Source organism: Anabrus simplex, chromosome 14, assembly GCF_040414725.1.
Source record: "Anabrus simplex isolate iqAnaSimp1 chromosome 14, ASM4041472v1, whole genome shotgun sequence".
NCBI classification, from domain to species: Eukaryota; Metazoa; Arthropoda; class Insecta; order Orthoptera; family Tettigoniidae; genus Anabrus; species Anabrus simplex.
Window position 1 is genome coordinate 59954196 of NC_090278.1, and position 24077 is coordinate 59978272.

Sequence of the window (24077 nt, forward strand, 5' to 3'; positions counted from 1 at the left end):
AATTTAGAACAGTTTCAGCAGTTTGAATATTTAGGCAGCATCATAACAGCAGATGGGAAAGTGGATTCTGAAATAAATCAAAGAATCCATAAAGCTAACAATATTATAATATTAATGAAATGAAATGGCGTATGGCTTTTAGTGCCGGGAGTGTCTGAGGTCATGTTCGGCTCGCCAGGTGCAGGTCTTTCGATTTGACGAGCTTAATCAAGAAGATAGTATAAATAACCACCTAATCGATACTTTATTATTGCCTCAGGCAAAAGTGAATATATTTTAGCACTTACATGTTTCGACCACTTAGTGGTCCTCTTCATTTAGATGTCGAAACCGGTCGCATACTAAATAAATGTTGTAAATAACATCTATACAACACGTAATTCGTATTGAAAAGGTTGAACCTTATAAATAACTTACCTCTGTGATCTTAGTTCAATACGGAAACAACAATGAAGCTTATATCCTTGAACATACACCCAGCCCCCGTGCCAGAGAAATTAACCAATGATGGTTAAAATTTCCGATCCTGCCACGAATCTAACCCAGGTGAGCCTTGTGACCAAAGGCCGGCACGCTAACCATTTAGCCATGGAGCCAGACATAATATTAATAACACCATCATAGAAAAGAGAGAAGTTAATAGGAAAACAAAAATGAGAATATACAAATCAGTACATCTTCCAGTGCTGACGTACAGATCTGAAAGCTGGACACTGCAGAGTAATTTAGAGAGCACACTCACTGCTACAGAAATGAAGTATTTGCATAAAACAGTTGGAAGGACAAGGAGGTATATGGTTAGGAATACTAGGATAAGGGAAGAGTGTCTTAACCAAGGATTACTGATTAGTTTAATTGCAAAGAAGGAACTTGGATGGTTGGGGCACCTGGTGAGGATGGAAGAGGAAAGGAAGCATAAACAAATATTCCAAGCAAGACCAGAGGGAAAAAGAAGGACGGGACGACCGAGGCTGGAGGGGGACACCTACGTCTTTGGCCTGGCACGAAAGAGGGGAAAGACTCCAGCAGACTTGAGAAGATTGGCAGTGGACCAAACTTCATATGGGAAGTGGCTGAAGGACCCGACGTGTACGAGAGCATAAAGGGAAAAGAGAAAGAAGAAGAAAAGTTCCTGTTTTAAAATCCCAAGTATACTCGTGATATTTTTATGGGTTCTTCTTTTAATTTACATGTAAAATAAATAACACAGCACTAAAGAGATGGCAAGTAAGACAACATGACAAGAAAGACATTGTTCATACGCTTGTGGCTGTGTGAATTGCCCTAAAACAAGGATCAACACACAATGCTTCATCGCACTCCTTAAACATGTACCTGGATTCCCTTCGTGCCTTCTTCCCTCTAGCATCGCGCACACAGAACTATCAGACTCACTAAACTCAATGTCAAACTCTTCTTCACGCTCCATTTTCACTAAACAGACAAAGTACATTTAGATAGAACAATAAATACGGAAAAGCCCAGGAAATGAGCTGCCTGAGTCACCAACATCCACTATGGTCGAGTCAGAGACATCTACTGGCCAAAATAGGAACCTGAAGTAATAATTTTATAAATATCTGGCGAAAATACTGAAAACTAACAAGAAACGAGTATATTCGGGCCTTTAAATTAGGTACCGATCAGTGAGCGATATTTCCGAGTATACTCAGGTTTTTATTTTATATACTCAGGATTTTATGCTAAGAGGTTAATTACTCTGTACAGGCTGTTAAGGACATTGGCAGAAGACAAAATTTATAGACATTTACATAAAGGAAAAAGAAAGTCATATTAAACTGTACTGACCAAGTAATGTATGGAGGAGAATAGAACAGGTGAAATGGGAAGACCGGGTAAGGAATGAGGAGGTATTACGAAGAGCTGGAGAAGAATGTTACAAATCATTAGAAGGAGAAAAATGAACTGGATTGGACATTGTTTGAGGAGGGACTGTTTACTAAGAGAAGGAATAGAAGGAATGGTGAAAGGTAAACGAGGAAGAGGAAGGAAAAGATATCAAATGTTGGACAATATCAAAAGAAATAAATATTCAGACATGAAAAACTTGGCTCAGGACAGGAAAAGTGGAAGAGGTTCATCCCATGACAGGACCTGCCATAAGGCAGAATACCTGGATGATGATGATGATGACCAATTAATCTACATACATAAAAATGAATGTTTCTTTGTTGTTTCCTTTCTAGACTCAAAAACTACATAACCGATTTCATTGAAAACTTCACAAATGTTCTTATTTCTCCCGTGAGGACTTAGGAAGTAGTATGAGCGAAATCCGATCGGTAGTTCGGCACAGGGAGTGAGAAGGGGTGAAAAAGAAGATAGGGGAAGGCAAGCAAACAGCAAGACAAGTCTGATCAGCAGGTTGCCTAAACAACAGTATGTGAAGATAATGTGTTTCTTAACCCTAGAACCGGCAAATGTCAAATATTCGACAAGTTTGTATTTCATCACGTAATTTTCTCAATTATTCAACAGATTTCATAACAGTCTACCTTCTTGTCGTTCTCGATGTCCACAGCCGCTAGGAGTTCAGTTTCATTCATAGTTACAACCTCTTTGGGTTCACAGAAATAAATTAATGCTTTTCCCGACAATCTTTTTGAGCGCCATTTCTGTGGTGTTTGCAAAGGAACCTTCACGGGCTCTGCTTTATTATTCTATTTCAATTTATTTCATACATTTCTGTTCCGTGCGAGTTATTTACTTCTGTATATATATATTGTTATTAGATTGACTATATACATTTTCAGTACAGTATGTGTCTAAAAATGGCATCTTCATTACAGAAAATCAGTGATGAAGTGTGGAGAAATTTGTTAGAAGATGAAATTGACAGATCTGACTTCGAGGATAACAAGAATGAACCAACAGATTCCGAGTCGGATTCAGAACTTGTCTTAGCTATTTTTCCAAATATTGGAAAGTGAACGTGATCAAGAGCTTGCCATACCACAACCTGGTCCAAAGTCACACCTCGTGAGCAACCCATGCCAATGCATTTTCCCTAATATTCTCAAGAATATAGCTCTCAGAGTGAATGACTACATAAGCAATATGACAGTTCTTGACAAGGCGCATATGAACAGCACAGAAGCATTCATCATCACTCATTGGCTTAGATGGGCTGGTCACATCCAGCGTATGATTGATAGCAGACTGCCAAAATAACTTCTCTACGGTGAGATTGGTCATGACAAAAGGCCTCAAGGTGCTCCTTTGAAACGTTATAAAGACCAGCTTAAGAAGGCTATGACCGAGCTCGATAGCTGCAGTTGCTTAAGTGCGGCCAGTATCCAGTATTCGGGAGATAGTGGGTTCGAACCCCACTGTCGGCAGCCCTGAAGATGGTTTTCCGTGGTTTCCCATTTTCACACCAGGCAAATACTGGGGCTGTACCTTAATTAAGGCCATGGCCGCTTCCTTCCCACTCCTAGCCCTATCCTGTCCCCTCGTCGCCGTAAGACCTACCTGTGTCGGTGCGACGTAAAGCCAATAGAAAAAAAAAAAAAAATAATAGAAGGCTATGAATAGCATCAACATAAATGCTAACAGCTGAGCAACAACAGAACAAAACCGTGTTCTTTGGTGCAAAGCTACTGCAGAAGTACTGCTCACTGTTTGAGCAGCAGCCAGGTTGCAGACAAGAAATTGAAACCCATGAAAAGTGGAAACTACGCCAGATTCAACCACGTCCTCCACCCACTTTTAGATGTGATCTGCGTGGCCGCATGTTTCATGCGAAGATTGGCTTGATTGGTCATAAGCGACATCTCCACAGAGACAACAGGATTTAAGAAGAATTGCAGGAGAAAAATGTATTCTCGGAAACGAGTAGCAGCCGAAAACGATACTGCTACATTGTTGACAATTTGTATATCTCAGTTTGTTTGTGACATGTTTCAGTTTTGTGTACATATGATCAAAGGTTTTATTAATATTCTGAATTTAGGAATTACACTTTTTGAACAGACTGTAGATTTTTCTAATTAAAACATTTATGTTATTTCATCTCAACACGACAATCCTCAGTGTATTAGCTTTACGCAGATATATAAAACATCATGTATATTTTGTATTTTATTTATACAAGTACAAGCTGCCAAATATGGCTGCCATCACAAGATTTAACATTGCCAGCTTTAGGGTTAAACCTAATCATCATCATCATCATCATCATCATCTTCTTCTTCTTCTTATATATATATATATATTGGCACCATGAGTGAAAAAAAAAAAAAAAAATGCTGGAAATGACAGATTACGGGTGAATGTTCCAGCATAGCCCTCAACCAAACTTGGTGAAACGTAAACATGACTGATATTAGTGGCGAATTGATAGTCTTTGGGGTAGCTGAGATGAACTGTGACACTCTCGATGCCGTTAAAGTCAAAGTTCATTCCCAATCGGTATGGGAGTTAGAAGAAGTGATAAAGACCGTCCGAAATGACAGAGACTATGGATGTACTTGTGTATGTTCCAGCATAGCTCTCAAGCAAACATGATACACATAGGACTTATTGTTTGGGGAAGAAAACTGTGGAGGAAGAGACCCCTACAGGCAGAGGTGGAAAAAGGGTGAAATATTAAAATAACAGAAAACGACCAATATTAAATGTGAAAACCATGTATGTTAATAAATATATTTTTTCTTTTGCTTTTAAATAAACGGTTTAAAACATCCAACGCGGCTGAATTAATAAAAGCAGGCACACGCTAGTATTTAATAAGATTAACAAACAGATGGGAACAATGGCAGGAGGGTAATCGGAATGAAGAGATAACAGCTAATTTAGGAATGAACTTGATAGATGAAGCTGTATGCATAAATCGGCTTCGGTGGTGGGGTCATGTGAGACGAATGGAGGAGAATAGGTTACCTAGGAGAATAATGGACTCTGTTATGGAGGGTAAGAGAAGTAGAGGTAGACCAAGATGACAATGGTTAGACTCAGTTTCTAATTATTTAATGATAAAAGGTATAGAAGTAAATGAGGCCACAGCACTAGTTGCAAATAAAGGATTGTGGCGACATTCAGTAAATTCGCAGAGGCTCGCAAACTGAACGCTGAAAGGCATAACAGTCTATAATGATTATGTATGCATGTATTAATCAGCCTGTCAATATTATGCTACAGAAGGTTTGAAGGGTAGTTAGCTTATGAAAAGACATGTCTCCACCAACGATCATGCTCAATTGGAAAGCCAGCAGTTCTAGCTATAGCTCAACAATGTAATTTTCATTGCAGCAGACTTTTCCGCAGAGCTGGCATGTCTATCTTGTCCCACTACTCCTGACAGGCTTTCCAGAGGCCATTGATAGTGCATGAACGTCTATTTTCTAAGGCCCTTTCTAGAAGTCCAAATGCACAGAAGTCCATGGGTGACTGATCGGGTGCCTTCACTGGAGTGTCAGTAAAAGGAATTGCATGGATTCCAGTTTCCATCTCCATTCTCTCTAAGAACAGACAAGTCGAACGAGAGGTGTGGCTGGATGCTTTATTTTGATGTACCATACCTGATTTTTTGTCCTCCCATACAGTGCTGAGATATCTGTGTTGTAAATGGATGTTAAAACCTCACATTATTCACGTTATTAGCACCATGGCGAATGGTTAGCTTGCCATTGTAGCAGTATCCAGTGATGATCATGAAAACACTTAGAAAACTTTTCTGCCATTCTTTATACAGTGTTTGATAAAAAGATTGTCTTGCCACATAGCCCTCATACAGCTTTTTTGCGTTAGTGCAACGTTCCGAAATGTGATGAGGCAACAGCCTGTGAACTCTGCAATTATGATGCTTTTCTAACTGCAAGTCCTTGTTGATTATGGTGTTAACAGTTGAAACAGACATTACCAACCTACATGTGATAGTTGTTTGCGGGGCAGGGTTACCTCCTGAGACAAAGGCCTGCACTTTCCTCACCACTTCTCGTGTACAGCTGGAGGCTGGTCGTGGTCGTTCCCCCCCCCCCCGTCTGGAATTAGGCTCAGTTGGCCGTGCGGTTAGGGGCATGCAGCTGTGAGCTTGCATCCAGGAAATAGTGGGTTTGAGCTACACTGTCGGCAGCCCTGAAGATGGTTTTCCTTGGTTTCCCATTTTCACACCAGGCAAATGCTGGGACTGTACCTTAATTAAGGACACGGCCGCTTCCTTCCCACTCCTAGCCCTTTTCTATCCCATCATTCACCATAAGACCTATCTGCGTTAGAGCAATGTAAAACATATTGTAAAACAAATTAATAATAAATTAGGCCCTGTCGGCCTTTGGTGGTGATGGTGGGTTTTTTTTTAAGGAGAAGTATAGCTAGGTAACCATCATCTCTAAACAAATTAAGTGGAAAAGAAATTTAAAATAAATCAAAACAATTCATTCAACAGAGCAATCTGAAAATGAATTTCAAAAATGAAACAAAAATTATTATATTAAGCCGAAAAGGTCACAAGAAATGAAAGGAGCGGTGGAAAGACGAGCAACAATGGAGGTCTCTGATTCACAAACTGACCGAGAAGTCTGGAAACAGGAAATGGAGAATACGAAGAATAAGATTATGCTATTTCTACACTTTGCTTGAAGTCACACCGGTACAGATAGGTCTTACGGGGGCGATGGTATATGAAGGGTTATGAGCGGGAACGAAGCAGCCATCACCTTAATTAAGGTACAGCCACAGCATTTGTCTGGTGTGAAAATGGGAAACCACGGAAAACCCTACTCAGGGCTGACAGTGAGGTTCAAACCCACTATCTCCTGCATTCAAGCTCCCAGCTGCGTGAACCTAACCATACAGCTTATGTTATTTCCTGTGCTACTGTGTTTTTTAGTATGTTACCAGCCAAAATATCCGTCATTGACAGGATAATTACCGTAATTAGAATTGGCATGATTATATTTTTCTGTTGCGCGCAGCCACACTGCTTTAAGTATATCTACAATCTTATATAAAATCTTACCTTATAAAAGGTGCTGGAAGTGTCGTCCTTCCTGGCTCATACAGGCATTGTGTCTCATAACCATATTCTGGCTGACGTGAGTGAGTTCTGCCCCTGTAATATTTCTGACTTCATTCATAATGTTTTCTTTCAGTTTCCTCCAATGTGTGTGGATTTGTTCGATACACTTTTTCTCTCAGTTTACCCCACAAGTAAAAATCAAACACTGTTAGATCTGGAGAACGAGGGGGAAATAGACCAGCACTGATCACTCTATCTGCAAACTTTTCCGAGATTGTAAGATCGGAATCCCATATTGCAGCTGCCATAGCCCAGGTCGTTCGATCTGGGTTTATATGAGAGATTCTGTAAATTGTATTCTTTTTAAAAAATGTTATTTTGCTTTACATTCCACTAACTATTCTTTTATGGTTTTTGGAGACGCCGAGGTGCCGGAATTTTGTCCCGCAGGAGTTCTTTTACGTGCCGATAAATCTATCGACACGAGGCTGACGTATTTGAGCACCTTCAAATACCACCGGACTGAGCCAGGATCGAACCTGCCAAGTTGGGGTCAGAAGGCCAGCGTCTCAACCATCTGAGCCACTCAGCCCGGCAATTGTATTTTTTAACCCTCACATGTTTAATTATCCGTTTGCCAATATACGGTATAAGCCTTTTAGTACCATGAGAGCAGCCTCAGTAGTTGAGGGAGTCTGATGTTAAATTAAATAAGAGTGTTAAAAGAGTGGTCTAATGATCCTACCTGAAGCAGCTCCTTTCTCGGGGAGAGCGGCACTCGATGGCTGCAGTTTCGCGGAACGTGGCAACCTACTGAAGCCCACGAAGCTGTCCATGGGGCCCTTAACGATGGGGACAGGAGTGCGAGGAGAAGGTTCTTCAGTCTTGTTCTCTTTGTCTGTCGTGCCCGGCTTACTGGTCCTCTATAAAGACACACACATATTACAGCAAGGCACACATCACCAGCAAAGTACAGAACAGAATTTTGCATTTTCGCATCTAAATAGAAGATTTATGCTAGAGCAGGGATGGAGAACATATGACACGCATGCCGCTAGGTGACACGCGAACACGACTCCTGTGGCACGCCACACAATATACAAACATATTTAAATGCTTGTAACATGTAATAATAATACAAATAATAATAATAATAATAATAATAATAATAATAATAATAATAATAATAATAATAATAATAATAATAATAATAATAATAACAACAACAACAACAACAACTATGTTATTAGCTTTATGTACCACTAAGTACTTTTAATGTTTTCAAAGACGTCGAGTTACTGGAATTTAGTCCCGCAGGAGCCGTTTTAGGTGCCAGTAAATCTACCGACACGAGGCTGACATATTTAAGCATTTTCAAATACTACCGGACTAAGCCAGGATCGAACCTGCCATGTTGGGGTTAGAGGAGCGGCGCCTCAACCGTCTGGGCCACTCAGCCCGGTATATATACTCTTAGCTATATCTTTGTCCTATAAGGAATCCTCAAGGGTTTCAAAATTACTGATTGACATAACTTTTATTGAGTAATACGTAGGTTATAATATGGTATACCAATCATTAAAAGCAACTAACAAACATACTAGATAAATTCAACGTCCAAATTCTAGCACTCCAAGAAACCAGGTTTGCTGATAAAAATAATTTTGATTCAGACAGTTACAGAATTTACAAAGGTAAACCAGCAATCTCCTTCCCTAACACGCCACATCAGTTTGGTACTGCATTTGCAGTGAGGAGAAATCTTACAAACTCAGTAGTGAACTTCACGTCTCTTTCTGAAAGAATTTCAAGCCTATACACTAATCAATGCATATGCACCCACAAACAACTACAATCTAAAAGATCCACAGAAAGTAGATGATTTCTGGTAAGAACTAGAGGAAGCTACAGCCAAAATCATTTTGGGACATTTTAATGCCCGAATTGGCAAGGAAAAAAAGTTCTGAACCATCATGGGACTCTATCAATCTCACCAGAGAACCAATAAAAATGGAGAAAGATTGTCTTCTGCAAGAGTTTTGATTCTAAATTAATGTCAACTCATTTACTGGTTCTACCACGAAAGAAAACGACTTGGAGATCCCCTAACTTTCATTTAGATCATATAGCGATTTCTAAGAAAAATCAAAGGGAAATTAAATAAACGTTCAAGTCAAGAAAGGAGTTATTGACTCTGATCAGTACTCATCTCTAGTTAAAGTCAAATTTCAACCTAACAGACCCAAAATCAGAACAAACAGGAAACTGTGAGTTGACCCGGAACATCTTAAAAAAAACTCAGGCTCCTTTATTGCAAATATCTCGAACCAGAATCCATCCAACTGGTTTACCAAAGAAGCATTTGTAGAAGCTTCCAAAAGTATAAGCACCCCTCCCAGGAAATGCAAACACAGATGGTGGAATGAAACCAGTGAGAAGGTCATAGAACTTAGAACGAGAGCCTGGAGAGATTGTAATTCCCATAAAACTGGAAAAACTTGGCAGGAAATCATTAAGACCTAGAACAGACCCCAAAAACCATCAGACGTGAGAAACGCAAATGTAATCACAGAAGATTGTCAGAAATTTAACTGGAATTCACAAAAAATAACACACAAAACTTTTACAGAACTTTCAGAGAAGAAATATCAAATCACCAGGCACCCAGCCTTTGTTTCAAATGTCCAGATGAAACTCTAGGAACAAATAACTAAGAAAATTGCAAACTGTTAGCAAACCATTTTCTCAGAAACTTTTAAACAGTGAATCTCCTGGAGAACAACTCACCTTTAAAAAAACCCTCACCAAATCCAGATTCAGAACCACCTACATTAAAAGAAATAAAACAAATTATCAGTAAACTGAAAAATAACAAAGCTCCAGGTGACGATGGTATAATTGCTGAAATGTGGAAAATTGGTGGCGAAAGCCTTGCCTCAAAACTTCATGCTATTCTCAGTGATATCTGTAACACAGAAAAGATTCCTGAGGACTGGAAATGTGCACTAATTCACCCACTGGACAAAAAAAGTGATAAAATATATCAACAATTATAGAAGTACTTCCATGGTATCAATTACCTACAAATTTTTCTCCAAAATTCTATTGAGAAGTCTTGAAAGACAAACAGATCACATCGTTGGAGACTACCAGGCAGGTTTCAGAAAGGGCAGATCATGCACAGAACAAATAATCAACCTCAAAACTATCTTACAAATGCGAAAAAATAGACAAACAGTGATCACTTTCGTAGACTTTAGAAAAACATACGACTCCACAGACCGACAGACACTTTTCAAAGTACTCGAAGAATTTAAAGTAGACAGAAAAACAAGAGAATTGATCAGACAAACATTAACTGACACTACTTCCAAAGTTAAATTCTTAGGAGAAAGATCTGAGCCTTTTGACGTCAACATACAGTTTCAACAAGGAGATGGATTGTCACTTCTCTTATTCAAACCTATCCTAGAAATAGTTATAAGAACCTGGGAAAAAGAAGTTAAAGGAATAACTCTTGGTAAACAACTGAGATTCACGTGCGGTGTCTATCTTTTGCAGACGACCTGGCAATTCTTTCTAATAATAGGCAAGAAGCAATACACTCTCTCAAAAACCTACATGAAATTGTAGCCAAAACAGGACTTCAAATGTCATATGAAAAAACCCAGTACATGGAAGGAGCCTTTCGATTTCTAGATGGGCAAGCTATGATGACTAAATTCGGACCAATTTCCCAAGTAAATAAATTCAAACCTTCTGGATTAAATCGTGAAAGAGAGAATTAATAAATTACAGAAAGCATATTGAATCACTTGGAACACATATAACAAAAAAATCATTATCTCGGAAAACAAAACTACGACATTATAATACAGTAATAAAACCTGAAGCCTTATATTCATCAGAAACCTTAATCATTGGCAGTAGATCACTCATAAAAGGCAAGATATAAAAATTTTAGGGAAAATTTTCAGAAGAGGGAGTATGGATGAAAAGGAAATCTCACAAAAATTTATTGCCATACTGAAAAAATCTCAGACACCATCAGGAAAAGGAGGTTGAAATTCTATGGTCACATTTTCATAATGAACAATGATAGACTGACCAAGAGAATTCTAAATCTAGCCCTCACACTGAAAGTCAAGAACAACGGGCTAAATGAAATAGAATCAGATCTTCAGGAAATCAACATCAACCAGGAAACTGTGAAGAACCGATCTGCTTTCTGAACACTGATTGAAGCCAAAAGCTAGAACTAATAAAACCAGGACAGAAGAACGTAAGAAGAATTTCAGTGAGAGGATGAAGAGATTTTGGGAAAAGATGTGGAATAATAATAATAATAATAATAATAATAATAATAATAATAATAATAATAATAATAATAATAATAATAATAATAATATAATGATAATAATAATAATAATAATAATAATAATATAATGATAATAATAATAATAATAATAATAATAATAATAATAATAATAATAATAATAATAATAATAATAATAATAATAAAAGTGATAAAACTTACGTTAAATGGGTGTTTTACTAAGGGATGTTTTTATTAATTATATTTTACCTATGTACAATAATGAGAACAAGCACTTCATGGAGGGGGAGGATATATCCCCATTATCCGCTCCCTTATCTATGCCAGTGGATAGATCCATCAGCCCTATGAAATACTTTTATTTTCAACAAATGAAATCTGTTGACCGTGAAGGATTATGTAGTGGTGGGTCGAGGTTGTTATTACGTGGATTTGTTTTTGGTTGGCTAAAGAATACAACAATTTAATCTTGCTATCAATTTAGTTTAGAGATTATTTAATTTCTCTGATATACCTAAGAAACAAAACCGACAAAATCAAGAAACTCACAGACAAACAAACCAGACTGCAAATCAGAATCAACAAACAGACAATAGGAAGGGTGACTTCCGATGAAGAAAGGAGGATAAGATCAGAGAGAATGGAGAAGTACTGGGGTGACAAGAAACTGAAAAATTCTTTGTATAAAGTTGGCTAGAGTGGTCCAATGAAAGCCATAAAAAGTAAATAATAATACCGCGTGTTTGCTGTACTTCCCTGTACTATAATTATACGTCTTCTCATTGCAGCTTTGTTGCATGTGCTTGCAACACATTTTTCTTGTAATGGCTGGGCCGTGTTCAAGGCTGAATGAATTCCGATATCCTTGAATTTTCAGATGATTTAGCCAGTAATAGTGACAATTTTTGTTGAAAGGGGCACATCATGTGAGAAGTGACAATTTTACTCCTGAAGATTTCCACACAGTCACAGCTCCTCACCGTACATCGGACCGTGAAGAACCTGACATCGATGACAGTTATGTGTGCAGTGAATAACTTTGTGGCATACTTCATCAGTGAATTGCAGCACAAAAATCATATGGACATCAAATTATTCAGAATTAAATATTCCTTTTTCAGGTTTAAGAGCAAAGAAGAAAGACGACGTAATGTCCAATATTTCTGCCACTGAAAACCATTTTTTAGTTTTCAAAGTTTAATGATTTGTTTCCGCTTTACCAATAATAATCCATCCAAGGCGTATTCATTTCTGAAATGCTCTTAGTTTTCTAGATTAGTGTGATTTGATTTTAATATGCGTTAAACTGTTTTACGTGTTGATTCTTTGTAATTCGGTTGCAGAGTCACAAAAATTAGTCCGAGCTGCTTCGAGAAAACCCTGCACATAGGCTGAGTGCAAGAGAGTTAAATAACCTAAAAGGTTGCACGAAACTTCAAGTCGAGGCACCCTGTCAATTACTGCCCATCGTGGGAAGAAACATAACAAAGATAGGTATATAGAGGACAAATACAAAAGGAGAAATGGATCCCAATGGGATGTTATAGCCAGTGGGGTTTTTTTCCCCTAAGGTGGAGATACACACTCGAAATTCTTCACGAATTGAATCTCACACTTTGTTGATATCTGTAGATGTACCATCTTCTTCTCTTCCAAAGGTACTGATTTTACTACTGACCCATCTTGAGGAAATTGTTCACTTCCATCTTGTTTTTCTGGTTCTTGCAAGGTCAAGAACTATGCGTGCACCTCCCACATTGCAGCTGCCGTAGCCCAGAGTACAAACAAAGCTCTGGGTTTACATAAGAGACCCTGTAGATTGTATTTTTTAACCCTCACTTGTTTAATTATCCATTTGCCAATATACAGTAAGCTTTAGTACACTCTCACCATGAAAGCAGCCTCAGTAGTTGAGTGAGTCTGATGTTAAATATCAGTTGCACACCTTAAAAATTAGCATTTCATTTTTCGCATAAAGCCAGTCGTTTCCCTGGATGAAATCATCTCAGTTAATGTCAAACAATCAGGCCCAGCATAGTCAGAATTGTCCCCACCTTGAATTGCAGTAAATCTAACGGTAGCGATGTTTTCTTCAAGTCTTCTTGATTCACTGTTCGCAGGTTCAGGGGATACTTCAAAAGAATCATCATGCTTCCTTTTATTGCGCACTGGTACAACAAATTAATGATTTTATTCATTTCTCTAACATATGAACCATGGGCACCCTTTCCTCCTACTAAATAACTATGAACCCGCTTGCTGTGGCAGCACAAGACAAGTGTATAAATTATATCAAAACAACGAAAACAGTTAAATTTAAACATACATTATCTCTATATCAACCATGAGGGTTGGTTATTTACTAGTTATTTGCTACTACGTTGATAATAATGGCACTTGGTGCAGTAGGATACCGTTAGATTGTCCTTGACAAGAACAGTTTATCTGCTGAAGGGTGAGAAAACCAACCCCCTATTCTATTGCATAGTCGGCCCCGCGGTATAGGGGTAGCATGCCCGCCTCTTACCCAGAGGCTCCGGGGGTTTGATTCCTGGACAGGTCAAGGATTTTTACCTGGATCTGAGGGCTGGTTCAAGGTCCACTCAGCCTACGTGATTAGAATTGAGGAGCTATCTGACGGTGACATAGCGGCCCCGGTCTAGAAAGCCAGGAATAACGGACAAGAAGATTTGTCATGCTGGCCACTCAACACCTTGTAATCTGCAAGCCTTTGGGTTGAGCAGCGGTCGCTTGATAGGCCATGGCCCTTCGGGGCTGTTGTGCCATGGGGTTTGGTTTTATTCTATTGTACTCCAGAGGCCAAAATATTAAATATTTAAATTTAAATATCTTGGCTCCACACTCTGACGATGGCAGACTTACTGATGAGGTCAACACAAGGATACACGCAGCCTGGCTGAAGTGGCGAATGACAACGGGCATCACCTGCAACCGTCGGATGAAGGACCATCTGAAATCTAAGATCTACCGGACTGTTATCCGTCTGGTCGCTCTCTACGGCACTGAGTGCTGGCCTGCTAGGAAGGAGGTAGAAGGTCGACTAAGCGCCATGGAGACAAAAATGTTTAGGTGGACAGCTGGCATCACTAGACTGGATCATATTTCAAACGACAATATTAGGAAACGCTTTGACGTTGCACCGATCCAGAAGAAAATGCAGGAAAACCGTCTGCGCTGCTTTGGACATGAGTTGAGTGCAGAAGACAATACACTGGCAACGTCAGTGTATACACTGGATGTCGCTGGAAAGAGGCCCAAGGGACGACCAAGACAGCGATGGATCGATGCAGTGCACAACAACCAGAAAGCTATAAGACTACATCCTGACATGGCCCGTGACCGAATTAAATGGAGACAACGAATCCACACAGCGGACCCTGCCACCAGGCGGGACAAACGCTGAAGAAGAAGAAGAAGAAGAAGACTCCAGTGGCCAAAAATGTAGAAAGATAAGAAAGAGCAAGACAAAGATTTCCTCTTTCTTTAACTTGAAACTGATGGCACAAAATGGTTAACAGGGCAGGAATGATAATTTTAGAACGACAGTGAACAGAAACTTCTATCATTTATTCGTACACATTATATCTACAGAAACGTAATGAAAGCGGAAAAACAAGCTTGATTTCAAGCCCTAAACCAACACTTTATAGGAACATTCCGAATAATATCTCATTCATTTTTTATTTCTTTCAAGAAAATGGTGCCGGTACTGCATACAACCACAATAAAAGCACTGAGTATAGGAAAAGGAACAAACAAGTGTCAAATCAAGTCAGAGAGACAGAGAGTGGGAAATAAGAAAGGAAAACAATGGCAGTTCCATGTGGGAAGAGGGAGCAACAGAAATAGAAGATGAGGACAACTGTCCTGGACCCTGTGTTGTGCCACTCCAAAGAACAACTACAGTAGAGTCTCAATAATCCGAGGTAATTGGGGGGAGGGGAAGAGGTACCTGCGATCTGGAATAACTCGAACTACACAGAGCAACACAGGGAAAATTATGAAACATTAAAAAATCAGCAACGACTGATGCTAAGGTCCTGTATTGTCCTTTCTTACAATGTTATGGCATGGATTAAGCTTATTTTTTTGAAAAGTTCTTAACTGACTTCTGTTTCTGAATGATGCATCATTTCTGTGCAGCAACATCATGCCATCGCTTGCAAAGCAGGGTGTTTGCAGGAGTTGCCTCTGGTTGTTGTTCTATGCAGCGTAGTGCTGCCTCCAATGCAGTGAGACCCTCACTATTAGAAATATTTGGTGCCATCTCTACTCAAACTTCTTCCTCGCTATCTTCTGTTGGTTCACTCAACACTTCAGAAACTGATGCGTTTGTAAGTTCATACTGTTCATCACTCTTCATCCATTCCGTAACTTTGATTTCACTAGCATCTTTACATCCGGGTATCTGTGAGATTAGATCTGACAAGTTTGGTATGTCATCATCATTGCTATCATTGGAGTTACTGTCAGCAGACACATCATCATTATCTAAAGGCTTTGCCTTGTCGCTGCAACCATTGATCTCTTCTCTCTGCGATTCTTTTCATCATTCCATAACCTTGGCATCCCATCATCTCAACTACCTCTTCAATGATCTTCTTCCGTGGTTTCCCTCTGCCTTTCTTTCCCATCACCTTGCCTTCAAACAAGTTCTTTATGAAGTCATTGTGCCGGAGAATGTGACCAAAAACTGACGCTTTTCTCCTTTTTATCGTTGTTATTAAATGTCTCTGGGTGTTTATTTCTCTAAGCACTGCTTCATTAGTTTTCTTCTCAATCCAGCTAGTTCTTGTCATCTTCCTCCATAGCCACATTTCCACTGCCTCTAGTCGTTTCACGTCCTCCTTCAAGAGAGTCCATCCTTCACAGCCATATACTGTAGCAGCACACTCCAAATGAATGTCTTGATAAACATTTTCTTTTGTTCATTATCTAAGGATTTATTAATTAAGAGCTGCTGCTTCTCCTCAAAGGCTTTCTTACACAGGGAAATTCTTCTTTTTATTTCCACAGTGCATTTGTTGTCATCGGTAATAACTGATCCTAAGTAGACTTGTGAACCTGTTTTATTAAAATATTTCCAATTCTGAGATGTGCCTCTGGCTTCATTTTAGATTTGCTTACAACCATAACAGTTTTACTTACATTAATGTTAAGTTGGAAATCTTTTAAGATGGATGTTAATTTGTTGAGCATGATATGCATGTTTTTCTCATTGTCAGCCAGAAGTGCAATATCGTCGGCAAATCTAATACAGTGTACAGTTGTTCCATTTATTTTAATGCCAGGTGTCTTTGAATTAAACATTTTCATGGCCTCTTCAATGTACAAATTAAATAGAAATGGCGATAAGGAACACCCCTGTCTTACTCCTTTCCTGATCCTCACCTTGCATACTTTTTCATTACTTTCGATGTTTATTCTTTGATTGATGTAGAGGCTTAGTATTGCTTTTCTGTCTTTCCAGTCCAAATGAATATCCTTCATAATTTTGAACAGTCTTTTCCACTGAACATTGTCAAAAGCTTTTTCCAGGTCTACAAAAGCTATATATGTATTTCTGTTAAGCTCTAGTCTTCTCTCCAAGATGGTTTTAAGTGCTATAATAGCTTCTCTCCTTCCTACTCCTTTCCTGAACCCAAACTGATCATCATCTAGATTCTGTTCAATTTTCATTTTGATTCTGTTTTTTAATATGCATGTGAATATTTTTGCTGCATGTGAAACAAGACTTAGTATTCTGTAATTGGAGCATTCTGTAGAATCTCCTTTTTTGCTTTCTACAAAATCCTCTGGCATATCTCCGTTTTCATAGCAGTACTGGGTGATTTTGAAGAGTTCATCCTTCAGCTTTTTTCCAGAGTTTTTCCACAGTTCAGCAGGCAGTTTGTCTGGCCAAGGAGCCTTTTTCTTTATCAGCTGTTGCAGTGCTGTTTCGAATTCACTTTTCATTATGGGAGGACCTACTTCATCTTGTTAAACCTGCTCTTGTTTTATGATGTACTCATCTAAATTGTCAATTTCTTCTCCATTGTATAGATACTCTTTCCATCTCTTCATTACCTCCTCATCTTCTATTAACAGATTTCCTTCCTTATCTTTTATAACACTGGATTTCATTTTAGCCTTGAATTGCATTCTTTTTACTTGATTGTATGCTCTATCAGCATTTCCGATTTTCATATCATGTTCTATGCTTTTACAAATGTCATCCATCCATTTTTCTTTTGCCTCTCGGCACTTCTGTGTAACTAAGTTTTTTAGTTTCTTATAGTTTATCATTCCTTCTGGAGTATATTTCCGGTGTTCTTTATTTCTTTCCTGAATAAGATTTAGTATTTCTTCAGTCATCCAGTTCTTCCTCGGTTCAAGCTTCTTTTTTCCTAGCACTTCATCTGCTGCCATTGTAAGCGAACAGTTAAACTGAAATAATAAATATGGTAGTTCAACCTATTCAATACAAGTAAATAAGAGATGTAGAGATTACATTCTTATTTAACTGTGATACTTTTCAATACGGAACAATGAAATTTTCATCTTTAATTGTAAGTGAAGCTTTGACAGCATCCCAATCTGTTTTGTTGTTGTTGTACATGATCGTGTCTGTTTTTTCTTCGAAAGCTGCTTGTGTTAATAGATCATTTAACTTTTCTAGATTCCATTTCTTCCTTCTTGGTTTCCTTAACTTCTTCAGCCTAATTCGACATTTTGCTAATACTGGAATATGGTCGCTGTCAATGTCTAAGCCAGGATAGCTATGGCATGACGTTACCTGATTTCTGTACCTTCTCTTAACTAGAATGTAGTCAAGTTGGTATCTGTTATTATCTCCAAAATCCTTCTACGTGTAACGTCTTTTATTAGGCATATCAAATACAGTGTTCATTATGATCATGTCCTGTTCTTCACAGAAGTCCATCATATGTTCTCCTCTATCATTTGTTCTTCCTAGACCAAACCTGCCAGCAACTTTTCTAGTTATATTGCTGCCTACCACAGCATTGAAGTCTCCCATTATGATTATGTTATCTTTGTCATTGTTTAGTTTAATTATATCTTCTATTTTATTATACATTTCCTCAACTTCGATCGTCATCACGTCCAGTAGAAGAGAAGTATACATGTATTATTACCATATCTGTTGGTTGGGCAGCTATTTTCACCATCATTATTCTATCATCGACATGATATGTGTTTAGCACGTTGTTTCCCCACTTCTTTCCTAATATTACAGCTACTCCATATTGTCCACCATTTTCATTTCCACTGTACACAATTCTGAATGGGTCACTGTGGAAATCCCCTTTGCCAGGCCATCTAGTTTCACATAATCCCAGGATGTCTATTTTGTTTTCACCCATAATTCGTTTGAGTTCTTCTAGTCTTCCGTTCTTAGCATTGTTCTTGTATTCCATGTCCCTATTTTAATCCTTTCTCCAAACTTCTGAGGTTTTCGCTTGCTGACGACCTGGGATACCCCAGTTACTCCCCTGCCGGATCTTGGTGTCTAGCATCTAAATTACAATTCATACTATCCATGGTTGCTATACTAGGAAGTATAATATGGTGGTTTCCCGTTGCCTTCCACATCGCAGTTTTACTGCCATTCAAGTCTTCCTGATCATGCCAGTAAATTTTCACTGACAGTCCAGTAGACACCTTAGTCCTGCACTGTGCTGATACTGATAGCGCTGCTTCCACTACCAGGAAGATAGACTCCTCCGCCTTTCCAGCTGTTGGGACATATCCTCATCCACCCTTCAAGCCGTTGGTCCTCTTCACCTGTAACCTTAGGTAGGGGCCCTATAACAGGGTGCTACCATCCAGAGCCAGATGGACCCTGGTTTTTTAACGAGGTTTATACTCCTCCTTCCTCATCACTTGCGAGATGAGGCTCCGGGCTTGCAACCGGCATGGTGGAGTTAGCAGACACAGTACTTCCTAAAATCTTCTTCCATGATTTTGTAAGTGTCTATGACTTTACTTCGTCCCATGATTCTATTAACCAACACACTACGTCCCTCACGGTTGTGCGTTTGAGGAAGTTCGTGATGTTTTCCTCAAGTTCTTTTTCTTCCACGAGTGAATGTAGTAAGCGGTGCCGATACTTTTTTTTTTTAGACATTCCAAAATGCCCTGATCTATAGACTGTATCAAACTTGTTATGCTAGGGGGAAAAATACAGCAAGAATTCCATCACATACCAGTTCCTGTTCATCTGGATGTGACTGCATTATCCAGCAATAAAACTGCTTTAACCCCTCAGCGACAGGGAATATTTGAGCGCCGCTTTACCCAACGGACGGAGGTGATTCAGATGTGAGCACTAAGAGAATGCAATGCAAGAACCGGGAACAATAGTTCAACAATTCATTTAGCACAAGTTCTAGGTTAATGGGACAATTAGTTCAAACACTTTAGAAAAAAAGAAAGAAAAAAAGAACATAGATTTGAGATGAATCATACATACAAGGAAGGTGGAAATCTTCACAACAACTTTAAAACTTTACAAGCTAGAACAAAATGAAATTAGGCCTACGGGGGTCTATACCACACATGGAGGTCAGCAGCATGTGAAGAAAAGGAGGTCTATATGACGTATGGAGGCCAGCATCAAGGTTAATATGCAGAACCTTCTTTCTCAGAAACATTTTAGTTTCAGACACGACAACAAACATGCGTATGATCTCAGTAGAGGGGAGGCACAGTACGACGACATGGTGGGAATAAGCAGAGAATGAAATGCTGTAGAAAATTCATTTTAAATTTGCGAACAGAAAAATTCAAATGAGGCTTGGATTTAACAGAGTCTCAGATTTCTGAGACTTGGATTTGCGAGACTCTACTGTATTCACATTGTCATCCTGCCCTATCTATGGATTTCCCCCATGTGGGCTTATCAGGTGTGTCCCTCCAGGTGGCGCAATGTTAATAGCCAGTAGTGAATGCCTGCACAAGTGATTTCCTAAAATAAAGATAACAGAATTAAATTAAATTCAGTAGGACTATTAAGAATCCCATTTTACCCGAGCGTCCTGCTCCTGAAGCTCCCGTGCTATCTTCTCGTCTTGTAGTTCTTGTTCCTTCTCTTTCTCGAGTAGTAGCCGAGCCTCCTCCTCCAGTTGTCGAGCCATCTCCTGGTCTCGCCTCTGACGCTCTGCCTCCTCCCTTTCCTCACGCTGCCGAGCCATTTCCTGCTCGAACAGTCGACGGGCGATCTCTTCATCAGCCTTGGCCTGTTCCAAAAGCCTTTGTTGTACTTCCCTCTCTTCCTCCTGTAAAAGAAACCAGAAACAAGTTAAATGGGGAGCCTCATCAGAATTTTGACAATAAAATGGCCAAAATACCAAAAATAAGATTTTCGTAATAGTAGATACTCCATATTGTCAGCCATATGGAGGTATATTTATCTTTTCTTTTTGAAGTGTAGCCATTTTTAACACATTGCTGACCGGGTGCTCCTCACACTGCTCAGCCATTTCTTGAGCAACTTCATGTGAAAACGCATCTATAAAATCAAATGAGCCTGGCTTCACTATCTTTGTATCGATTGTGATAACACTTACTGGAAACCTTCTCAAAGAGTCCAAATAACGTTTTGTGGTGTGGTAAGTTGTGTAGCAATGACCTTGACGAAGGGGCACAGAGTAACTTATACAGATTTCACATTGTTTTGAAGGATGTATATCTTCAGCGTCGCTATTCACACTTTCAACAGAAGAGCTTTCAATATCGACTTCGCATTCTCAGCGTTACTTGAGCATTCCGAATAATTATCCGCATACAGTTCATTAAATATTTTGTCTGGATCTAAACATGTTGTCAGTCTGGGAAACACCATCTTACCCACCGTCTCTTTGAATGACGTAAACATGAGGTCAGAAATCTAAAAAAATTAATATTAAAACAGAAGATCAAAAAGTAAAGGTAGCACGGAATATACAAAACCTTCAACATCGAGATTCTATCAACCTTGACCACTAGTTCGTTTCAGAAGTTCCAACAGATGTCACCGAATATACAAGTCTCGTGAACACGAGTTAACTGTTGATAAACTTAACCATAATAGGTATTTTATTTGATCCTGTATTGACTTGTCTAAATCTATTAAAGAAACTATTAAAAATAGTTTATGTTAGGTCCACCTTGTCAATACACTTTTAATGTTTGGAAAATGATGGAATAAATAATTTTCAAAATGATAGAATAAATAATTTTCTATCATTAAACGTGTATTGGAAAGGTGAACCCAACATAAACTATTTTAAATAGTTTCTTTAATAGATTTAACACACGTTAACTCTGGACCCAGCCAAACAAAAGTAGACTTGGAACCCATCAGGAATTTGTTAAAGGTCCAGCAGAGACATGTAAACCTCAGTTGCACATCCTTCTAAGTGGGCACGACTACTCCAGATTCGCTTTCTTAACGGTAACTTCTTAAGAATTCAAAATGTTCCAGTTAAACAAATTTTATGCAATTTAGCTTCAAACTTTGCAAAAACATGCACCGAAATATCGTTACATGTTTATATTTGTTCTTTGTCTACCCCTTCTAGTGGAATTACACCTACCAAGTGCTGGGCCGACTTACTCACTTTGTTACTCAACTGAGAAACTGATTGAAGAGTAGAGCTGATCTGATCGCATGTGGAAGGTTTTATTTTTCTGCTAGTGGTTTTACATTGCACAGAAACAGATAGGTTTTATGGCGATGATGGGATAGGAAAGGGCTAGGAGTGGGAAGGAAGCAGCCGTGGCCTTAATTAAGATACAGCCCCAGCATCTGCCTGGTGTAAAAATGGGAAACCAGGGAAAACCATCTTCAGGGCTGCCGACAGTGGGATTCGAACCCACAGCTGCATGCCGCTAACCGCATGGCCAACTTGCCCGGTACATGTGGAAGAGACAGTGGAAGAGTCAGTTCATTGAGCTGAGTTTAAAGGGCACGGTACAAATGGTTCCATGGTAGTGGAAAAGGAAAAAAAAAAAAAAAAAAAAATGAGAAAAATTAAGAGAGTTTTTAAAAACTATTGCAACCTGGATCATATCTGCCGTAAGACAAAACTGAAGATGAAATCAACAATAATAGAAAACGATTATGGACAAGACCGTAACTATTAACAAGAGAAATAATACAGAAGGAACTTTTAACATTGTTTCACTACTCCATTTAGTCATTTTTATTGAATAAATAGAATCGAAAAGCACCAGACAAAACAAGAATGCTCCTATATTTAACTGACTTGACTGATCACACTGACCAAGTGAAGCACCGAGGTGAGTGGCCAGGTGGTGGGAGTACCTACTCGGCCAAGCAGTTGGGGCACATTTCTATCTACTGTCTCGCCCTGACCACTCGCTCGTTACTAGGCCGAGAACTGACTGCACTTATCACTTTACTTTGAGTCGATAAAAGGAAACTTCCACCTCTTTGATACTATATACATGCTTTAAGCAAATTAATTATTTGTAGAACATGTTTTATTCCTTAAAAACATCTTCAGCTACATATATAACACTGCTTAGGTAAAATTACATAGAATTTTCTTTCTCAAAAAAGCATCTTAAAATAGTACCTTAGTTACGCTTAAAACAAAACTAATTTACAAAAGATAAAAATAATTAATGAATATTGAATTTTCACGACCGCATTGTAATCAAAACAGACTTTCAACGTTTTAGGTCGTGTTACGTACATGTAGTACGTGTTGAAGAGATGTTAAGTACAGAACAAAAATGGCCAGCCGGACACCAGTGGGATCCGAACCCTCGGTTGCAACTAACGCGAAATCGGGAGGTTGTGGGTTCGGATCCCACTGGTGTCCGGCTGGCCATTTTTGTTCTGTACTTAACATCTCTTCAACACGTACTACATGTATGTAACACGACCTAAAACGTTGAAAGTCTGTTTCGATTAAAAATAATTAAGATATGTGGGGAGGGTTGAGTGGGGCAGTGAAATGGGAAGGAAAGATGGATCTACTTATGTTCTAACCTAATTTAAAACAATTTCCTATTCACTTAAATAGATGTTAAAAATTTGTTAGTATACAGCACTTTTGTTCATATGTGCTGTGTATGTTTTTCTTAGTTGTACATTTTTTAAAAAGTTTTTGAAAAGGATATTTTCATGTCGATGTTGCGTCTTAATTTTTTTTTTAAACTGTTCCCTTCAGCTGCTCTTCTTTTCCGAAGTAAGTATTGTCATTTGATTTAATGAAATCAATCTTTCCTTTCCATTTCACCGTGCCACTCAACCCTCCCCACATATCTTAAATATGTTTATCTTTTTTTAATTAGTTTTGTTTTAAGCAAAACTAAGGTACTATTTTAAGATGGTTTTTTGAGAAAGAAAATTCTATGTAATTTCACCTAAGCAATGTTATGTAGCTGAAGATGTTCCTAAGTAATGAAATATATTCTACAAATAATCATTTTTCTTAAAGCAAATATATAGTATCACACAGGTGGAAGTTTACTTTTGCTGATTTGATACAGGAAATGAAGCTGATTTCTTGCAAACTTATCACTGTAGCCAAGCACTCGGCTGAATGCACTGTATGATATAGATGTTGATTCCCATAGGGAATCTGAAATATTTGTCCTGAATGAGTAAATTTATAATACCAATATAAATGGTCCGTTATGGGACATTATAAATTTTCAGCTAACTCATTCTTGGTTGCCAGCGTTTCGCCCTCGTGTGCTAGGGTGAGCTCATCAGTTGGTACCTAA

General features: G+C 38.7%; 1 protein-coding gene across 1 annotated transcript in view; it reads right to left on the reverse strand.

Annotated features, from left to right (window-relative positions):
* The window catches only part of LOC136885335 (E3 ubiquitin-protein ligase RNF169), a 311450-nt gene that overhangs the window by 255128 nt on the left and 32245 nt on the right, over positions 1 to 24077 (reverse strand). The window contains exons 3-4 of the mRNA XM_068230285.1: positions 20366 to 20614; positions 7725 to 7902 (exon numbers count right to left, since the gene is read on the reverse strand). Of these exons, the coding sequence (XP_068086386.1) occupies positions 7725 to 7902; positions 20366 to 20614 (427 nt within the window). The remainder of the gene's footprint in view (positions 1 to 7724; positions 7903 to 20365; positions 20615 to 24077) is intronic.